At 43.8% G+C, this 19032-nt stretch overlaps 2 protein-coding genes across 5 annotated transcripts; both read right to left on the bottom strand.

Annotated features, from left to right (window-relative positions):
* Positions 1-987: 987 nt before the first annotated feature.
* LOC133928280 (uncharacterized) lies at positions 988-3378 on the bottom strand. Of its 2 annotated transcripts, none has more exons than XM_062374537.1 (5): positions 3274-3378; positions 3081-3131; positions 2897-2971; positions 1410-1514; positions 988-1318 (listed from the first exon to the last, which is right to left on the bottom strand). In XM_062374537.1, exons 2-5 carry the CDS (start codon positions 3096-3098, stop codon positions 1202-1204), a joined length of 315 nt encoding a protein of 104 aa, XP_062230521.1. In that variant the 5' UTR covers positions 3099-3131; positions 3274-3378; the 3' UTR covers positions 988-1201. The 2 variants fall into 2 exon arrangements, with proteins under 2 accessions (XP_062230521.1, XP_062230522.1); XM_062374538.1 differs by having other exon boundaries at positions 3207-3358.
* Positions 3379-4132: 754 nt separating this feature from the next.
* LOC133928277 (replication protein A 70 kDa DNA-binding subunit C-like) lies at positions 4133-11327 on the bottom strand. Of its 3 annotated transcripts, none has more exons than XM_062374535.1 (2): positions 10200-11327; positions 4133-6804 (listed from the first exon to the last, which is right to left on the bottom strand). In XM_062374535.1, the coding sequence occupies exon 2, from the start codon at positions 6642-6644 to the stop codon at positions 4452-4454; it is 2193 nt and encodes a 730-aa protein (XP_062230519.1). In that variant the 5' UTR covers positions 6645-6804; positions 10200-11327; the 3' UTR covers positions 4133-4451. The 3 variants fall into 3 exon arrangements, with proteins under 3 accessions (XP_062230519.1, XP_062230520.1, XP_062230517.1); XM_062374536.1 differs by having other exon boundaries at positions 10646-11327; XM_062374533.1 differs by lacking the exon at positions 10200-11327 and adding an exon at positions 7940-8341.
* Positions 11328-19032: the final 7705 nt, after the last annotated feature.

The following is a 19032-nucleotide window of genomic DNA, read 5'->3' as shown; positions in this document are numbered from 1 at the left end:
TCATACAAACAAATAAATATTCTTTTTTTAGAGTCATTATATCCTATCAGTTTGCTTCTACTCGTCTAAGATATATGTTGTAGCTCTAAAAAAACATGTACCGTTAACCAAACACGCCCCTGTTGAATGCAAGTGCCTGGTTTGATTTTGCTGTTCTTCCATGTAAGAAACGAAAGGAATTGCTCTCTGTAAATGTATTTCTCAATTATTATCCTACTAACAATAGTGGTGCACCACCTCAAAAAAAAGAGCGGGGAAGAAAAAAAAAAAAGGAACAAGACATGACACATCTGGATTCCAACCGCAGACCTCATGACCTGCACTCAAATACTTCAACACTGATTTATGGAACGTTTTGTACACGCATTTGTCCAATTGATCCTATCATTTCGCTTGTTATGATTTTCGAGGCGTGTTACCTGTAATTTTTTGTTTTTTATCTCACTTGTGTGGGAGTTATGAGGCTTATTGGTTAGGAGTCCAAGAGAGCCTAGCTAAATTTTAATCGTGTCTTAAAAATTTAGTCTTCATTTTGTTAAGGCTAAATTTTTTTTGCATTTGCAAATACCTCTTTGAATTTTTATTTTTTTCAAAGATACCACTCGAATGATAGTTTTAATAACAATTTTATAATTGTCAGTGGCAAGCTTGCAATAACACCAAGAGTAATAGTTTCTTTACAATTATCCTAATTTTTTATAGCGTTTTTAAGCAAATCTCGGATGACCAAATCCTCCGTCAAAATTTTAATTTGAACTCAAACCAAATATCATTTTAACTATCAAAATTTGACATTAATCTAATTTAACTTCTGATCAAATTTTGGCTTGTCATGTTAAGACTAAAAACCAAACACCCCGTGGTAAAAACAATGCTGATCGTGAGTTATAATTTATTATTCGATTAAAAAATGTCACTTTTAAGCGAACGGTAATTTACTATTCTCAAATTATAACCATATCGCAATCACAAAATGGGAACCAACGATTGAAACAGTGGAGTCAGCCGATATTTCGATGATCCATTCCAAACAGAAACTACCAGTGCAAGTCAGCTACAAGGTAAATTCACAGCATCCAACTACAACACTTCGCCATCAACATAGCATGGAGACTGGCTAAAGCAAGAGTCGGCTCTTACACTCACTCCCATGTTTCAGAGTATTTGGCATGGAGACTGAATAGCAATGTAGCAAAGAGACTCATTTTGGGTTCCTGAGAACAATGATGACTGAATCCCCACGGAGGAACATCTTGCTTATGAACCTGTCTTTGTTCACTGGAAGAGCCTTCTTCTTGCCTTTACCAGTCTTTGGTACCTGTAACAGAAGAAATAGATGTTAATCAACCAGCATAGCAATACCTGCACGAGAGGGAAACGATAGACGTATAGGAGAACGTGTCACATACCTCAGTCCACATCTCCCTAACATTCTCAAGAACCATGTTGCAATGCCGATCAAATGCCCTCACACGGCCAAGTAACTTCTTGTTGTTCCGGCAGTTGATAAGAACCTAAGACATAAGAGAACACGTAATAAGAATAAGCAGCAGTTGAAAAGAACTATCTGCAGCCAGCACTATGCAATTCAGCATAAAGGGTTTACTAAGCGATACATCAGAGAAACAACGATATAGATGTGAGTAACAGTGATATAATGAGCACACTTGCAGGAAAAGATGGCCTAGGGCAATACATGCACAGTTTAGATCAAGGGAGTGGAAATATGGCCATATGAGACAACGAGACTTGCTTGCCTGGCAGTTGGCAGCGACTAAGCAGACAAATCAGTTAGTACATACATCCCCATAGTTTATTTTGCAATTCATAAAAAAATAAGTGTAAATTTCAAAAACCTACAACTATTTTGACACATGTTGCAAAAAAAACTTTTTCACCGTAGGTCCACCTGTCATCCTCTGATAACAAGTGGGCTCACGGTTAATCCTCCTATTACATATTATAGAGGATTACAGGTGGGTCCACGGTGAGAAAATTGTAGTTTTTTATAACATGTATTAAAATAGTTGTAAGTTTTTTAAATGGACACCATAAGTTATAGTTTTCTGCAACATATACCAAAATAGTTATAGGTTTTTGCAATTCATAAAAAAAATAAAGATCCATCACGTAATTTTTGGCTAACCCAAAGAGCAAGAAATCCCGGCTGAATGGATCCAACATCAAATAAACCAGCTTACAACAGAATCAATAATTCCACTCAGGAAACAGATCCTAGCAAAGAACCATAAATTAATCCAACTTTTGATAATGAAGATAATTAAAAATTGATGCATGATCCATAATGTTGCATGAAGGTAGATAATGTAGATAGTGGAACCTAGGATAGAGAGGTACTAGTACTACAGTCACAACTGTCAAATCATGATGCAATACAATACCGACTAGCAAGAATACGCCATCACTTCTATGCACAAAAATAATGTGAGAATCACACTTACAGGACATGCTTTAGTAAACAATGTGAGAATCACAGCTGACAAACATGTTTCAGCTAAGAAGCTTACTCCTATGATTTGCTGAAACAGAAGCTTCAGGCTACACAGCTATGCTTGTCTCAGCCGACCAAAAGTTGAAACGCAACAGCAACAATCACATCACACTAGGATAAAGGATACACACAAACTATGGTCACATAGAACCTAACGATGGATCTAAGTTTCAGGACTACCAGGAGGAGGGCAGCCAACTGAGGGAAACAAAGTGCATTGACACAGCAGGACTGTAGGCACCTTGGATAACTAGAATTTAGCTCACATGCACCAGATTACACGACTAGAATGCTAGCATATACATGCTCCATACTTCGACAAGAAAATCGAAGCAGACAGACAGCAGAAGAAGACAGATCTCTCAATAGTGGAAATCCACCAACCTGGGTATTGTTCTTCACGCTCATCATTAGCACTGACAGAGGACCGGTGCTGAACTCCTCCTCCTCCTTCTTTCCCTATTTCAACGAAGGGGAAGACCACACAAGAACCAAATCACACTTAATTCACGGCGCCAAAAAGATGGGAGCATACGGCCACCCAAACACCACACAACTTTGTGCTTACATTGGTTTCCTCTGCCATGGGTGCGACGGCTCACCAAGCAGAGCCGGCAATCTGCATTGGAGAAGCCGAATCATTATTCGCTTGAACGAGACCACCGAAACACCACAAAAAAAGATGAGAGCATACGGCCACCGAAACACCACGACGAGTACGCCGGCAGGAGAGGAAGAGAGGTGCAGCTTCTGGCGATTACCTGGGCGGCGAATCAGAGCGGCGAGACGACGGCGGCGCGGCGACAAGGAACCCTAGGCTGGACGGGACAGAGGGGTTTTTTTTTTCTGGAGGACGGGCTACGTTTAACAAATGCCCCCTGGGTTTCTGTGGAATTACGTATCCATGAACTGGCGGATGGGCCGCACTAGGTTGGGCCGGGTCGGGCCGGGCCGAGGAACATATTGATTCGGCCTTTGGATTGAGCTTTTTTTTTTTAGCTCGAATTTGATTTCAAGCGATTACTGTAATGTGTTTGGATAGAACATATATAATACTTTAAAAAAAAGAGCAACAGATTTACTCGGAAATGAACGAAACTGTACAGTGGCTAATGAGTGCAGTCACAATACGTGACACCTTCAGGTTAACCAATATAATTGCACACGCCGCTGATTTGCTGCATCCTACGGTGGTCATCATGCACAGTTCAGCTGCAGGAGTACATGAAAGTAATGAACTGACAACAAAACCAAAGCATGATCACACCATTCTACAGCTCATCTCGATACAGACAGTTAACTGCTGGTACATGCAATTGATTGATCAATTCGACGATGATCATCTCATATCTCGATCAGTTTGCATGCTCAGATTGCTGCTGCTGATGATGATCTCTCTGCTTGAGAGAAGGGAGTACAAAACACAACAACCACAATATGGGAAACAAACTAAACACCAACACCTACGAGCACCTCAAACAACCTGACAAGCACCTAACACTAGAACTCAAGTCTGCTGCAACAAGCTAGCCACCAAAACAACCATACCACAAGATAAATAAAATACCCAGAATATACACCACACTCTTTTTTCCTTTATGACTTGAGTACCCAGAACGATTCGAGGTTCGCTCCAAAAGATAGAGGAAACAACATGATCATAAACATCAGTCACATTCGGCGTCTGATCCTTTTTAACTTACAGAACCACACAGTTTCAGCTGGCTAGCATAGTTACAACCGACGAATTCAACAGACAAAAACAGGGATTTGCCACACCAACAGACCAAAATAGAAATATAAACACCAATTTAAAGTGCCAATACATGGTCCTGATTCAGACAACCATAACGGGAATATTTATCTACTTCACAGAAACACAGCGATGCCATACAGGCAGCTCAATCAAACCATAATCACACTTGAGAGGCAAAATACTTCAGTAATTAGTAGCCCCCACATAGGATAGCCTACTGTATCCTCCTGATGCAACACCGTTGCCATATGGCTGTTGCTGGGGGGCAGTAGTCACCCCTGGGCAAGCGTTAGCAAAGTGCCCAGGTTGATTGCATCTAAAACACAAAAGCGGGCTGGCATTGCCGGGCGTAGAGCCGTAGGACCTAGCCATGCTTGCCGCAGGTTGCTGCCTATTCATGCCTTCAGGGCAGTTCTGTGCATCGTGCCCACTTGACCCACAAGCCATGCAAGTCTGTACATTCCGTGTCGCTGATGCTGGAGTAGACACCCCGCCATATATGTTTGGTTGCTGCCCAAACTGATTCATGGAGTCCCCATACCTTGCACCACTCATATTCGTGGTGTAAGCATTGTTGGAGGCTGGCACACTTTGTCCAGCCCAGGAATTATCGAAACCAGCATTATAGGTCGCAGCGCCTTGCACCTCAGCAGGTGAGCGTGTATCATCCTGCAATATGCCATCAATCGCACCCAGAAGGTGACAACTCTCTTTCGATGGATCCAACTTCTCCGCTTTAACAATGCTGCACTTGACACGCTGCTCATCATTAAAGGTTTCCTCCTTGACTTTCAGCTTGAATAGATACTGCTGCCAACGAACCTCCTGTATGATATCTGCAAATTGTTCTGTGTCTTGGTCTTTTATGTTGAAAAGCTCCTGGGCGCTGTAGCCAATTATCTCTGTACCAGCCTCTTGGAATGCAGTAGCATAGGTAATCCCAGTATGATCCTGGATCTGGCAAAGCAGCAAGTACCTATACTCGCAATTTGGTGAGCCCTGATCACATTTGTCACAATGCCATGTCCCATCACCATTATTTATCACCTTTTTGTTGCACTGCCTACCATTAACCTCCAAAGTGCAAGCAGGATAACAAAAATTATCAGTTGTCAAATGCGAAATTGCACCTTTAATAGTGATCCAGTCTGGCTTGTCTGATCGCCCCAAATTTTCATCCTTGATATGCGCGACAGTTTTCCGGACATCAGTCCTGCCCATGCTTGACACCTCCCGAGATAAAGAAATACAAGCAGCAGTCTTTCCTTCAGTTACATACCAGTGCCGCAACCTTTCAGCCTCAGGAAAATCTGGGTTTATTTTTAACTGAGTTGAGCTGATTGAGCTCACGGATCTACCACTGAATTCAGTGACACGGCCATTTTTCAAAGCTAGTATAGGATTCAAACCAGAATCGCACTGCAACTGGAGCTGGTGGCCTTCAGCATCACAGAATTTTCCCCAAAAGGTTATCTCCACGCTTCGACCAGACATGTCCTTCAGTTGAAGAGTTTTTCTCTGGGCTTCCGAACCATCCTTTCGCATTATTGTGGCAGAAGGACCAACTGATGTAACAACCCCAACCAAATCCACAATAGCACCAGTCTCCATGTTCTCAATTTCGCTGATCTGTCGGAAATTGTACTGCTGCCTAGGGATGCTGCTATCATCACCAGAGCAAATTTCTATAGACGTTCTGTGATCAACAAATATCTCGTACTCATGATTCAAAGGGTTAAACTTCTTCTGTGCAGGTTTCAACGACCCTTTGGATACCAAGTACACCTTATCAACCTCAATTAGGTCAAAATACTGATCAGCCTGCAAAGTGAAGCATGTTGCACGAATTTCTCCACCCTGTGCATCAAGGAGATCAAAAGAGAAGACTTTTCCAGGACCTTTGGCGTTGGTGAAGTGCCTGAGATCAGTCTTTGCAGTCACCCTAGCTTTGATCGTCCATCTTTCTTGGTATGGATTCAATTGAGCCACAGGGACAGCACGATTAGTAGCTTCATTCTTAGCAACAGGACCTCTATTCATATACACTGAAGGTGGTTGCTGATGAAAAGGCTGCGCAGGGCGGCCATAAGTATTGCCAGGAATGCCAATATCACCAGCTGTGGCAGGAACTGCAAACCTTTGGTTCTGGTGAGAGTTCAGTGAAGGCTGCTGCAACTTTGACTGCACCATGTCGGCGTTTATTGTATTATGCGCTAACATTGTACCATAAGAGCCACCAGACGACACATTGGGAACAGGTTCTACCACCCGACCAATTGGAGAGCCAACCGTACCTTGACAACCACTGTAGGATACACCATATGATATATTGTTAGCAACCTGCACTGCCCTTGGAGCAACAGAAGATCCCAGCATGCCTGGGCCACTGGAATAGGCTCCACTATTGATTTGAGAAGCATTGGCCGGTAAGTTGGGGCACTGCTCCTTCGGTAGGTATTTTGGCTCATAGGCTTTGGCGTTCCCAATTATGGCGCACTCAGTTTGCAGAACGTCAAGTTTGATAACAATAATAATCCTGAATACAGCATGAAGGAATGGTCAACTCAACTGATAAGAAGTAAACCATAAAAAGGTATCTACAATGTAAAGTTCTGAACCGGATATCCTCCCTTAGAAGATGGCTCATAATAGAACCGAAGAAGTTAGGCAAACAACAATTCCAAAAAAATATTCAGGAATACACAGCAGTGACAGCCATTCTGCCCATTCAGATCTTAAAATTCAACCTATCTGTAGATCAGTAGGTCACATGATATTGATATGATAATTCAATTAGAATTCTAGAATTGTGCATATTTAGTTATGGCCACAACAATAAACAATGTTCAGACTTGTTTGAAAGATCTACTTCTACAACTCATTTGACAAGTCACGACAACATGTGTTGTGACATGTTTCATTGATTTGACATGGATGTCAGAAGGAAAGCTTGTAGATTGTAAGCATTGGCAAAAAATTACAGCACCCTTTCACCGCACAAAGAATCATCAATGGAGTAGAACTACAAGACCATACAGCATGGAAGTTACTCTACAAACTAAGCATTACTCGTTGCGTATAATTGGAAGGTTGGAGCTTTCTTGTCATTGTAAGATTGCTAATAAGAAGGGAAAATAACATCGATGAGTATTATTGGATCCAAGAAAACATGGAGAGAGCCACAACAGGCTTTACACAAAGGAGAACAGAATTGGCTGCAACTTAGGAGACTCCATAGTGAACAACTAATGACCTATCCTCCACAGCTAATCAACCGATAGCTGAAAACCATCAATGAGATTTCACAGTGAGGCTGGACTGAAGGACCATAGTAATGCTTCCAATTGATACCATGAACACTGCTACCAAACCGATCCAATACCATTGTCAACCACCACATAATCCCATCCTATTTTTTAAAAGCAGTAACGGTAGATCTCCTACGACAAATTTCACACAGTTGGCATATCTAAATATCGCACAGCAGAATACTCGGCGGCTTTTAGCAAGCATCCTCCCCATTAAGTCATTAATCATTAAGCAAGCGAAGCGTGCGGGGAGCAGAACAGGATTCAATCTTTCTTGCGGAACTAGGCAGGCAACCAAATAAAACTGAGATTCGAGTCGAGGAGGGATCCGGGACGCGAACGCACGGCAAGACTGCTCCTCACCTGCGGTTCTGGATGGTGCTGCAGGTGAACTCCTGGAGGTGGACGACGGACCCCCTGCGGATGGTGCCGTCCCTGACGCGTGGGTTCTCGGCGGTGGCAAGCATGGACTGCAGCGTGTGGACGCCGTCGGAGAGCACCATGCGGAAGCGCTCCGCGGCGGCCGGGTTCTTGGAGTTGGTGACCACCCGCACGTCCACCACCTGCAGCACCGGCTGCAGCGTCCCCGTCCCGTCGGCGTGCTCGGATATCGCCTCCACCGCACCGGGCGTCAGCTGCGCCGCCGCCATCGCACTCGAGAACCTTGTCGACACTTCGAGGGTAGAGGAGAGGAGTCGATTCGATTTGGGGAATTTGTGGGAGGCGGCGGTTTCGCGGAGAGGGAAAACGAATGAAATGGAGCGGGGGGGGGGGGGGGGGGGGGGGATTTCGATGCGAAAAGACGATAACGCCCTCTTTCGTGGGCTTTATGGGCCTCAAAGACCATCAGTGAGTGAGCAGAGCCTTTTTTATTTTTATATTTCGAAAATGAAATAATTTGCAAAAGTAGGCTTTGTAGGACTGGGCATTCGGTTTTTCCTTGTTTTCGGCTCGGTTTTTTTTTTTGGTGTACCAACAATTTGGTTTTCAGAGTATGCAAACCAAAGATGATGAAAAATATTGGAAAACCACCTAGTTTGGTTTTGGTTTTTGGTTTTCATCGAATTTCATATTATGAGGGTTACCTGACGTCATATGCCAAGATCTTCGCTTCTGCCTTGCCTTCTTCCTCATCGCCATCATCATCTATGCGCTCAAGGAGGTGGCCAAGCACCGCAGGTGGTGTCTGCATGACTACATCCCTAGCGTGCTGGGCATGGCTATGCCCTTCTTCCTCGACTCTTCTTCACCATCGACATATGTGTGGGATGGATGGGTGGCCTCCAGTGCTATGGCGGCGGGCGGCATCCGGAACTCTGGCGGTGGGCAGCTAGGTGCTAGGCGCTAGGGATGCTTTAACGGTAATGGCTTGGCACCGTGGCAGGCTAGGGCGATTAGGCGGGGAGGGGACTCAGGGGCCAAGGACGATTGCCTAGGAGCGGTGCGGGGGAGTGGATCGCTTGCCCACTTCACTGCTTGGCCCATCGAGGGAGACAAGAGTCGGTCTTTGAGTTCTTTGGTTTTTGACATATGACAACCAAACCAGGAATCAACCACCGAATAGCACTGAAACATTGGTGGTGCGCAGTATATAGTCTTGCAAACAGGCAGCAATAGCATGCAGGAGGGAAATGGATCCTCGGACTTACTGAAGTAAAGTCACGAAGGAATAGTACTATAAACAGTAATTTGTGCTATAAGATATAGTGATTTGCAGTAAAACATTGTAGAACGGATATTGTTCATGGAAATACTGTATGACAATTACTGTGGATCAGGTACGGTAGATTATTGTATCACTAAATCTTAATAATTTATTTTCAATTCAACGGCTCACAACGAGACTAAAGTAATGATATTGTTCCTTAGCAAAGTCAGATGATCCATTTCCCTGTGGGGGAGAGCTTCTATGGTTCTTGGCCGCTCAAGTACATCATCGATTGGGGGTGTGTGTCTCAAATGTGATCAGGCTGGGCACTGGACTAAATATAAGGTAAAATTTGCAAAAAAAAAAAAAAGAAGAAGAAGGAGGAGGGTGACACTTTAAAAAAAATAAAGATGTCGCATTCCAACAGGTGACAAGTTAAAAAATAAAAAAATTATTGTGTTTCATTGCTTTAAAATTTAAAATACTATCGAAATAGTTATAAAAAATTATAAAAAAATATGTTGCGGAAGATGTTATAGTTTATCTCTCCAAAAGTTTTCAACGGAAACAATACTTTTACAATGAGAAATAAAAAGATAAAATTTATTGTACTCAGCCTGACAGATTGTGTATAATAAAATTTATCTTTTTTATTTCCTATTATATAAATCATATTTTTGTCTAATTTTTTTAAGTTGGGTCATAGTATCTTCTACAACATACATTTAAAAAAAAATCATGACTACTTCTATAGTGTTTTGAATTTTGAGATCAAAGAACACAATGTTTTTTTTTTAATTTTTAAGCCTCGTCTGTTGGAAAGGTGATATCTTTATTTTTGTTTAAGTGTTAACCTTTCAACGTGTGACAGTAGCCTATTTCTATATATTTTTCAAATGGATATCTAATTTTGCAATTTTTATTTTCGAAATATAAAAATAAAAAAAAATCTGAGTGTGAGCATTAGCTGCTTACTTCTGATGCTGGATCAGCAGCCTTCTTCTCTCTCATCCAGCGTCCCTGGAAGGAAGCTCTGCCATGCAATTGCAATGAAGCCTTGGTCTTCTGACTGCTTGGAGCGGAGGTAGGTGGCGAGGAATTTGGAAGAAGATAATTGTAACACCCTACTTTATCACTAAGCCTAATTATATGAAAACAGAAAATTTTGACGGCATTTCCTCTATAAGACGGTATAACTGACCAAAAGAGATCACAGGCAGACAGTATATGACATAACCGACATATATATATATAGAAACCTTCACGACGCTACCAGCGTCGTACCACGACATAAACCAAGCAAACGACAGACCACCAAAACCACCATTTATAACACCGGTTGAGCTATCAACATGGTGATGAGGTAGTGTGTGCAGCTACCAAGATCCATCCCCCAAATGCACGTCAACATCTAAACATACCTGTAAAGAAAGCACGGGTGAGATTCAAAAATCCGACGAAATTCCGAAATTTCCAATTTTTCCCTTTTTTTCCTTTTCTCTTTTTCTTTTTCTTCTTTTCTTTTCTCTTTCCTGGCTTCTCTCCTGCGCTGGTTTGCTTGCTTCTCTGTGCTTGCTTCTTCTCAGCTGCTAGCACAGAGGCAACGACGGCCTGCTTGCTTGCTTGCTTCTTCACGGCGGCTGGCGCAGAGCGAGCGCGACGGCACGCATGACGGCGCGACGCGGTGGCCCGGCACGACGGCGGCGCAGGCCGGTCAGGCGGAGGCGACGGTGGCCGGCGGCGCGCAGCAACCAGTGGCAGCGAGCGGCCGGCGCGGCGGACGGCAGCGTACGGCGCGAGGAGCTCGGCAAGCAGCGTGCTCAGCAACGAGGAGAGAGAGAGAAAGGAAAACGGTGGAGACGTCTGGATGGATCGGCCGGTACTTATCTTCTTTCTTTTTTTTATTTTTTTAAAAAAACAACGAACGGTTTAAATTTATTGGACTTGCTACGGGTCATAAAGTGCCCGGAACGGACATATGAATAGCAAAATGGGTTCGTCTCGACGAGATGAACACAACCACGGTCTCCGATTGTCCATACGAGCAACGGATCAAAAAGTCAAATTTTGGTCAAATCTCTTTTTTTTTCTCTCTCAAAAATTTGGTATTACAATAATCTCAGCGGTGCGGTTACAGTATGGTGATGCAGGATAGATTGGCGACGGCAGCTCCAGGTCTCCTCCCATGCCGCCGGAAGAAGCTCCTCTGCCTCCTCCCATGCCGCCGGAAGCTGGGTTTCGCGGATCTCGAGGCGGTACGTGCGGTGGAATTTGGCGGATGTGTTTTGGAGGGAAACTGGAGGAGGGAGAGAGAAAATTTTCGGCGCAGAATGACGGAAATGCCCATGGACTCCTTGGGCTTCACTGGTAACTGGGCTTCATGTTTCGATTCAGCTTTGCCGTTAAAAAAAAAAGAAACCACGATACTGTCTCCGTACGAAGAAGAAACCATCGCTGCCAGCAGTTCAGATAAGAAAACAACATACCGACTACCGAGTGAAAGAACTAATACATGATCCAGCCAGATAATAAACGTATACAGAGTACTCCTCTAAGTTCAAAATAAATGTCATTTTAGATATAAACACGATTTTTAAAATACAACTTTGACTACTAATTTTTATTATAATATATCAGTAAAACGTAATATTTATTAAAATATACTATTATAAAAATATTTTTCAAGACAAATTTACTCATATTATTTTAAGTATCTAAACTAAATACATACTAAATAATTTATAACTAAAATTTAAAACAGTTTACTGCACTAATCTAAAATAACATTTATTTTAATTAAAGGAAGTAATAAATAAAAACAGTACAAGTCCTGATTGAAGCCATACGGCTACTACTGCATGATACCGAGTGATAGAAGGTCCTGATTCAAGCCATAAAACTCTACTACATGGTACCGATTAATAAAGTACTGATAGATAGTACTGATTCAAGCTATACATGGTCCTCCTCAACACAACAAAATAGGGATGCATTATAAGTTATTACGGAAGAAAATTATATGAGACCCTCTGCAGAAAGGTCTCCGTGAGACTCTGATCTACGCCGTTCGTTCTAGATCCAACGGTCTGATTGAATATATGTGAGAGAAAGTACAGGACACGTGTCACGCAAGACGAGGGTCTTTCTATGAGACCTGGTCTCACAGAATTTCTTTCCAGCTATTACGGTCTCATTTGGCACAGCTTTAAATTCAAGATTTTTTTAAGTTGATTAAACTTAGTTTTAGAAAATCTTAGATATATAACTGTTAGTGTATTGAGGGTATTTAGTTAGATCATCTGATTTTTATTTTAGATTAAAAATAAGATTTAAACTGCTTTATATTATCATACAAACTTCAAAACTAATATAGATCTCGAAGCTGGAGCTGTACCAAACAAACCTTAGTTCTGATTATGGACATGCTGCACCCAACCAAAGCAAACTTTCATGGAATGCACTTCAAACAGCAACAGCCCACGGAGCCCTTACCTATGAAAACTAGATGCTTTAGGATTTCACTGGGCAACGTTAAGCCCCATGAGCGGTTGCCTAACTGGATTTGGAGCGCACATCTAATGCAATGTTGACTGGCGAAGCACCATAGAAGCCATCCGTGAAACACTAGGGTGTAGAACCAGACTAGCAAGCAACCCATGACTGTGAGCTCAGCCACCCTGCACAGCTAGGACCGGTGGCATAGTCACTGCTGGAGGATTGCACACTTAAACAACCCGAGTCTGAACCCTCCTGCAAAAATATGCGGCGGCGCGGCATGGAGCTAGTCGTCCTTATCCAGTGCTAGAATAAGCCGCTGCCCCTGTTGTACTAGCCCCCAGACCGCTGCTCGCCGTCACTGATCATCGTCGCCCTGCGCCACCAATAGTGACGGCATGGTTTTGTTCCCTAGCACGGTCTGTTCTTGCCACTGCACAAACCCGCAAGGTCGCCGCCTTTGCTTTGCTGTTGCTGGCCTTGCTGCTGCGAGCGACTGTTGGTACTGCGTCGTGCCTCTGTCTTGCGGATGGTGGCGTTGCCATATGCCTTTAGGTTGTTATGGGTTGTGGCTACTACTACCCATGGTGTTGGATTCCATCTCCCTATGATGGTGGGGATTTTCTATGGTGGCGCGGTGCGGCATGACCGTAGCGTGGCGAGGTGCCATGGCACGAGGAGGCTCGGCTCACTGCCAATGTTGAAGTGATGCTGCCCTTTCGCCTATGCTCGCAGTCATAGTTGCCCTAGAGACTACGTGACACTCGTGCAAAAACGTCGATGCATCAAGACGCATAGTGTGACGGGCGCGACGCAGTTGCCCTCAATCCCCTTGTGCCATGGCGGCTCTTCCTCTTGTCAGATTTGTCTTCTTCCCAATGATCAGGCCCACATAGAGCCTCGTGGTGTGGGATGGCTTTGGGGTAACGTGTGCTCGTGTTGGCTGTGGGGTTTGGGTGCCCTGGGCGAAAGCCTTGCCCGGTGTCTGGCCTGGGCCGACAATGGCGCCGCTCTCGGGTGCCGCTTCCTCCTTAGAGGCGTTTGTCGAAGGTGCTACCCCTTCCTTGCCGTGGGATCTTTTAGGTGAAAAACATGTCCGTGTCTGGACGGGTGACGATGACGCTTGGGGCGTCGTTGAGGCCTCTGCTCTTTTGGTGTTGCTCCGTTCTGTCCACCGGTGGGCTATAGTGGAGTCAGAGCTACTGCGTCGGGGTGTCCAACGAGCTTGGTAACGATGACACGCGGCGATCGTAGACGGGGACGTAAGGACATCTAGACAGAGGTTGTGATCTGTTAGGTGAGTATTAGACGGGTTAGGTGAGTACCTGCTCCGTGACCAGTAAGGGCTGATCGCGGAGTTTCCTTCTACGATTAGAGGACTGGTCGTGCGAGCCCCGCCTGGTCATACGGTGAGGCCATTATCTTGATAATATCAACTGCCAACTAGCATTTTCCGGTATGGACCCCCTCACAGGGCACTCCCTTATTCTTTACACGTACAACGAGCGAAAGAAGATAAACAAATTTCAGGTGTCATTGCAAATCTGTAAGATGATGATCTCTCTATTCTACAGTATGCTGATGACACAATTATTTTTATGGATCATAGTTTAGACCAAGCTAAGAATATAAAGCTCCTGCTATGCGCTTTTGTGCAACTGTTTAGCTTGAAAATTAATTTTCATACAAATGAATTGTATTGTTATGGCAATGCTAAGGTTGACCATTCTCAGATTTTTGGTTGTGACATGGGAAAATTGCCTTTCTGTTATTTGGGAATACCTATGAATCATAAGAAATTACTCAATAAATATTGGAAGGATATAGAAGAGAGATTTTAAAGAAAATTGAGTTGTTGAAAAGGAAAACACTTGTCATAAGGGATACACTTGTCCTCATTAATTCCGTTCTAACTAGTTTATCTATATTTATACTATTCTTTTTTAGGCTCCAAAGATGTTTTTAAAAAACTAGATTATTATAGGTCTAGATATTTTTTGGCAATATGACGGACACAAAAGGAAGTATATACTATTCAAATAGATTATTCTCTGTTCACTTAAGGATAAAGGAGGTCTAGGCATCATTAACTTAGAATTACATAATAGATGCTTACTTAGCAAATGGTTGTTCAAATTGATTAATGAGGATTGGGTGTGGCAAAACCTCCTTCGAAATAAGCATATGAGAAATAAAACCATATCACAAGTGGAGTATAGAGTGGGAGATTCTCATTTTTGTCGGGCCTTATGAAAGGTTAAACAAGAAATTTTGAGATTAGTCTCTTTCACTTTGCAAGATGGTTCTTATCGGTGACACAAGAATCAGGGGTCCCCGAGTTCCGAGGTCAGATCAGCAGTTTACCACGTGGCGCCCTCCCGTGGGGATCATCTCCGCGAGGTACGAGAAGACTAAGTCCCGGGAGAGGGTGCTCGGGGCCATGAATAGTGGTCCCCGAGTACCCGAGTTCCTCAATGACCCGAGAAGACCAAGTGTCGGGAAGAGAGTGCTCGGAGCTGTGAATAGTGGCCCCCGGGCACTCAAGTCCTCCGACGATCAGAAAAGCCAACTACCGGGAAAGGGGTGCTCGGGGTCGTGAACAGTGCCCCCCCGAGCACCCAAGTACCCCGAGGATCCAAGGAAGTTATTTCCGGGAGAGAGTGCTCGGGACCGTGAACAGTGGCACCCGAGCACTCGGTTCCCCGAGAACCCGAACAGCCAATTCCGGGAGAGAGTGCTCGGGGCCGAGAACAGTGGCCCCCGAGCACTCGGTTCCCCGAGGACCAAGAAAGGGCATATCCGGGAGAGAGTGCTCAGGGCTATGAATAGTAACCCCTGAGCACTCGGTTCCCCCCCCGGAGGACCTTAGAAGTCCTTCGCCGGTGGCCCCCACGGAGGTCTAGCGGTGAGGTGTCAACCAGTGAAAGGCCCGATGCCACATTTAAGAGGGCGTGTGGCCTGTCACTTTCAACTGCTCCTCCACACTTGCTGTCAGTCCCTGCCATGGCCTGGCAGAGAGGCGTGGGGACATTTAATGCACGGGTCCCATCGCGGGACATCCGGCGCGCTTCAGGATAGCATCGCGAGGCCAAAGGCGCCCTGCCTGCCGCCCTGCTATGTCAGACACACTCTAACCGAACGGGCACGTCGGGTTGCTCGGTGGCTGTCCGGTGGGCCCTCCCCGTGGCGCCCGTTGCAGAACGACATGATGGCGAACAAGACCGGACGGGGGCGCGTTTTCAACCCTCCCCTTCACTTCGCGCAGCAGCCCATGATGGTTGCTTTACATTTATGGTGCCTCGGAACTCGTGCCCTCCCTTTCTGGGCACGCTACCGTCCGGCGAGTATTTAAGGCGGGGCGGGCTCCCCGGAGAAGACAAGTAAGAGAAAGTTGGCGAGATAGAGAACCCAGTTGACACGGAGCAACCGCCAGGATAAGTTGAAGCACAGAAGCTTAGATCACCGAAGAACAAGGAGCCTGAAGCTCTAGGTTAGACAGACATTCTTGTAACCAGCAACATCTCTGAGAGACATTCTCAGAGCATTTATAGCATACACACAGGGGTAGGGTATTACGCTCAGTGCGGTCCGAACCTGTCTAAAAACCTCCTGCGCATTTACTGCATTCTGCATCCGATCCTTCTATTCCACATGCATCGCATTTACGCTCATTTATTTCACCCGTAAAACAGATTCAAATCATCCCCCGACCGAATCTCAAAGGGGTCCCTCCGGATCCCTGCTTGAGGAGTTCACCCTCCGACAGCTCTCACATTAGATTTTAGAGGATATTTGGCTAGGATGGTCCACCCTTAGACAACGATTTCCTTCTTTTTATAGTACAGTTCGCCGTAAAAATGCGACTATAGCAGAGGTGATGAATGCTAATTCACCTAATATCTCTTTAATAGGGCTTTAGTAGGCAACAAGCTAACTGCATGGTATGAGTTTGTGTCTAAAATAGCCTCAATACATCTTAGTGATTAGCGTGATGGGTTTAGATGGTCTCTACATCAACATAGACGGCTTTCGATTCATTTCATGTATAGAGCATTCATTAATGACCTCACGACGGTTGTCTATCACTTTCCGTAGATCACACCTGCCATGGGGGATGTTGTTTCTTAGGTCTTCCTGGTTTCTACGCCTATGGATGGGGCAGTTACAGTTTGCCCCGTAGGGCTGTGCTTGAGCTCAATCACCTGAGCTTCCTATTTATGATCTCTTGACTCAGGTATGTCCACGTCCGTGGCTCCTCGAACCAGCGTCTTGCAGGTTGAGATGCATAGGGTTGCTGGGGTTATTGGAGCAGCCTGGATCTAGACCGCATCGAACATAATCTTGAGCTGATTGATAATCGAGATTAAAGGATTCGTTAGATCCAATTCGGGAAAAGATCTTAGAATCAGATGAGTACTACAAACCGTTACATTTGGAAGCTAAAGATTTCTTTGAAAATTAAGGTTTTCTTGTGGTTCTTATATAATGGTGTCACTCTAACCAAAGATAATTTAGCAAAGCGTCATTAAAAGGGAAGTACCAAATGTTGTTTTTTAACCTTGATGAAATAATTCAGCATCTTTTCTTTGATTGCCATGCTGCTAAATTAATCTGGCATGTGGTACTAGTTTCTTTTGGTTTTAACACTCCCACAAGTGTTTCTAATATGTTTGAAAATTGGTTTAGCAGGTTTATCCAGAAACTTAAGTACCTTTTGTTGGTTAGAGCTAGCGCTATCTGACGGGTTATATGGCTTTGCTGGAATGACATTATTTTTAACAGAGCACAAGTTCCTTCTTCTATGCAGGTTTTATTCGGAGACACATATTAGATTCGCTTCTGAGTCTTGTTATAGAAGTTGGAGGAGCGTCACCATTTAAAAGTGGCTTGCAGAGTGCTCGAGATCATAATGATAAAAGTCTTCGTCAGATATGGGTGACGATTTAGCCATAGAATTTGTGATTGAATAATATCTATTGTGGATTGGCTTTGGAGATTTCATCTTTGTACCCGGTCTGTCGGGTTTCCTTCACTTCAATGTAATAATAGACAACCATATACTTCTTGCTATGCCGATGCTAGAATAATTTTATATCTTTATTAAAGAAACGTGGATGTCGTCTTAAACGGCTTATATCTGCAATTAGAAAGAGTAGCATTTTATCTGAAGAGCTGGACTTTAGTGCTGCACGTTAACGGAAGAGCTGGACTGGACAATAATAATATTCATTCACGTACGGCTCTCTGGGAATAATCGACGTTTGCACATGTACGCTACGTGCAGCTTGCATTTTGCATTGCACATTTCATGGTGTACTGATCACTGCATGTCCCCTGAAGCCGAGACAGATAGCTAGCTTACGAGCAAACCAAAATCAGCAGACTCCTGCTTCCATCTGCATCGTGTTAATTCGATGGAGATTTGCCAAATTAACCTTCCAACCTACTACCTAGGGGTCTGACTAGGTATACATGCATGCGAGTACTAGCTCACAACAATTTCAAGAAAAAACACTGAAAAATCAGATAATGCGAAAAATCTTTCGCAGCAATATAATTCAACAGCTGGTATGAATTGCTGTTGAATGAATTCATCATATTTAATCGCTGTCTCAAGTGGTTGTGTCGTCGCTATATATCCTCTTTAGGATCCAGCATTTACATCAATGGAGCAATTTGCGGCCACCAAAAAGCTCGATTTAATTTGTCCATACCCAATAAGAACGAGTTGGCATATCTTGAATCCCCGATAGATCAATTATCACACTAGATTCCACGTAATATATATAGTGAATTGTAGCAAAATCATGGTACTATATGTGCACCAATTTTCTGAGACAAATCTGTCAGCATCAGTTTTTAGACGTTCGGTCTATTTTCCTATTTTTAGGCGTGCCTCGTTGTTGCATGCTCTTCTTGAATGAACGATGAACCTCCTGCCCTCGTTCAAAATAAACATGCAGTCTCAATATAAAACAATGACGATATTCATCGTCAAAATTTAAACAGTTTGAATGGAAGGAGATCCTCCGACGTGCAAGTCACGAGTGAACAATATCTTAGACTTTATTGATTCTTAGCCCTCCGTTTTGCAGTGAGCGGTGACTACAGCAGTGACAACAATATAGTATTTTACAACAGTAGTACATGTTTCCATGCACAATAAAATCGCTACAACGTTTTGACGAATAATAACTACAAACAGCTCAAGATGATTCAGGATCCGGTTCCTAATCATCTTGAATGAACATAACCTGAAATGCTAAATATTTGTTTAACTGAAGGAGTGGTGTAATCATCTCATATATATAAT

The sequence above is a fragment of the Phragmites australis genome, chromosome 9, assembly GCF_958298935.1.
Source record: "Phragmites australis chromosome 9, lpPhrAust1.1, whole genome shotgun sequence".
Lineage (NCBI taxonomy): Eukaryota > Viridiplantae > Streptophyta > Magnoliopsida > Poales > Poaceae > Phragmites > Phragmites australis.
This window is presented reverse-complemented; position numbering and strand designations above follow the sequence as displayed.

Coding starts and splice junctions, on each gene's coding strand:
- LOC133928280 (XM_062374537.1), bottom strand. Junction 1,515..2,896: donor GCGTGAAGAACAATACCCAG/GTTGGTGGATTT, acceptor CTTATGTCTTAG/GTTCTTATCAACTGCCGGAA. Junction 1,319..1,409: donor TTAGGGAGATGTGGACTGAG/GTATGTGACACG, acceptor CTTCTGTTACAG/GTACCAAAGACTGGTAAAGG.
- LOC133928277 (XM_062374533.1), bottom strand. CDS start 8,226: ATGGCGGCGGCGCAGCTGACGCCCGGTGCGGTGGAGGCGATATCCGAG. Junction 6,805..7,939: donor AGCACCATCCAGAACCGCAG/GTGAGGAGCAGT, acceptor TGCTGTATTCAG/GATTATTATTGTTATCAAAC.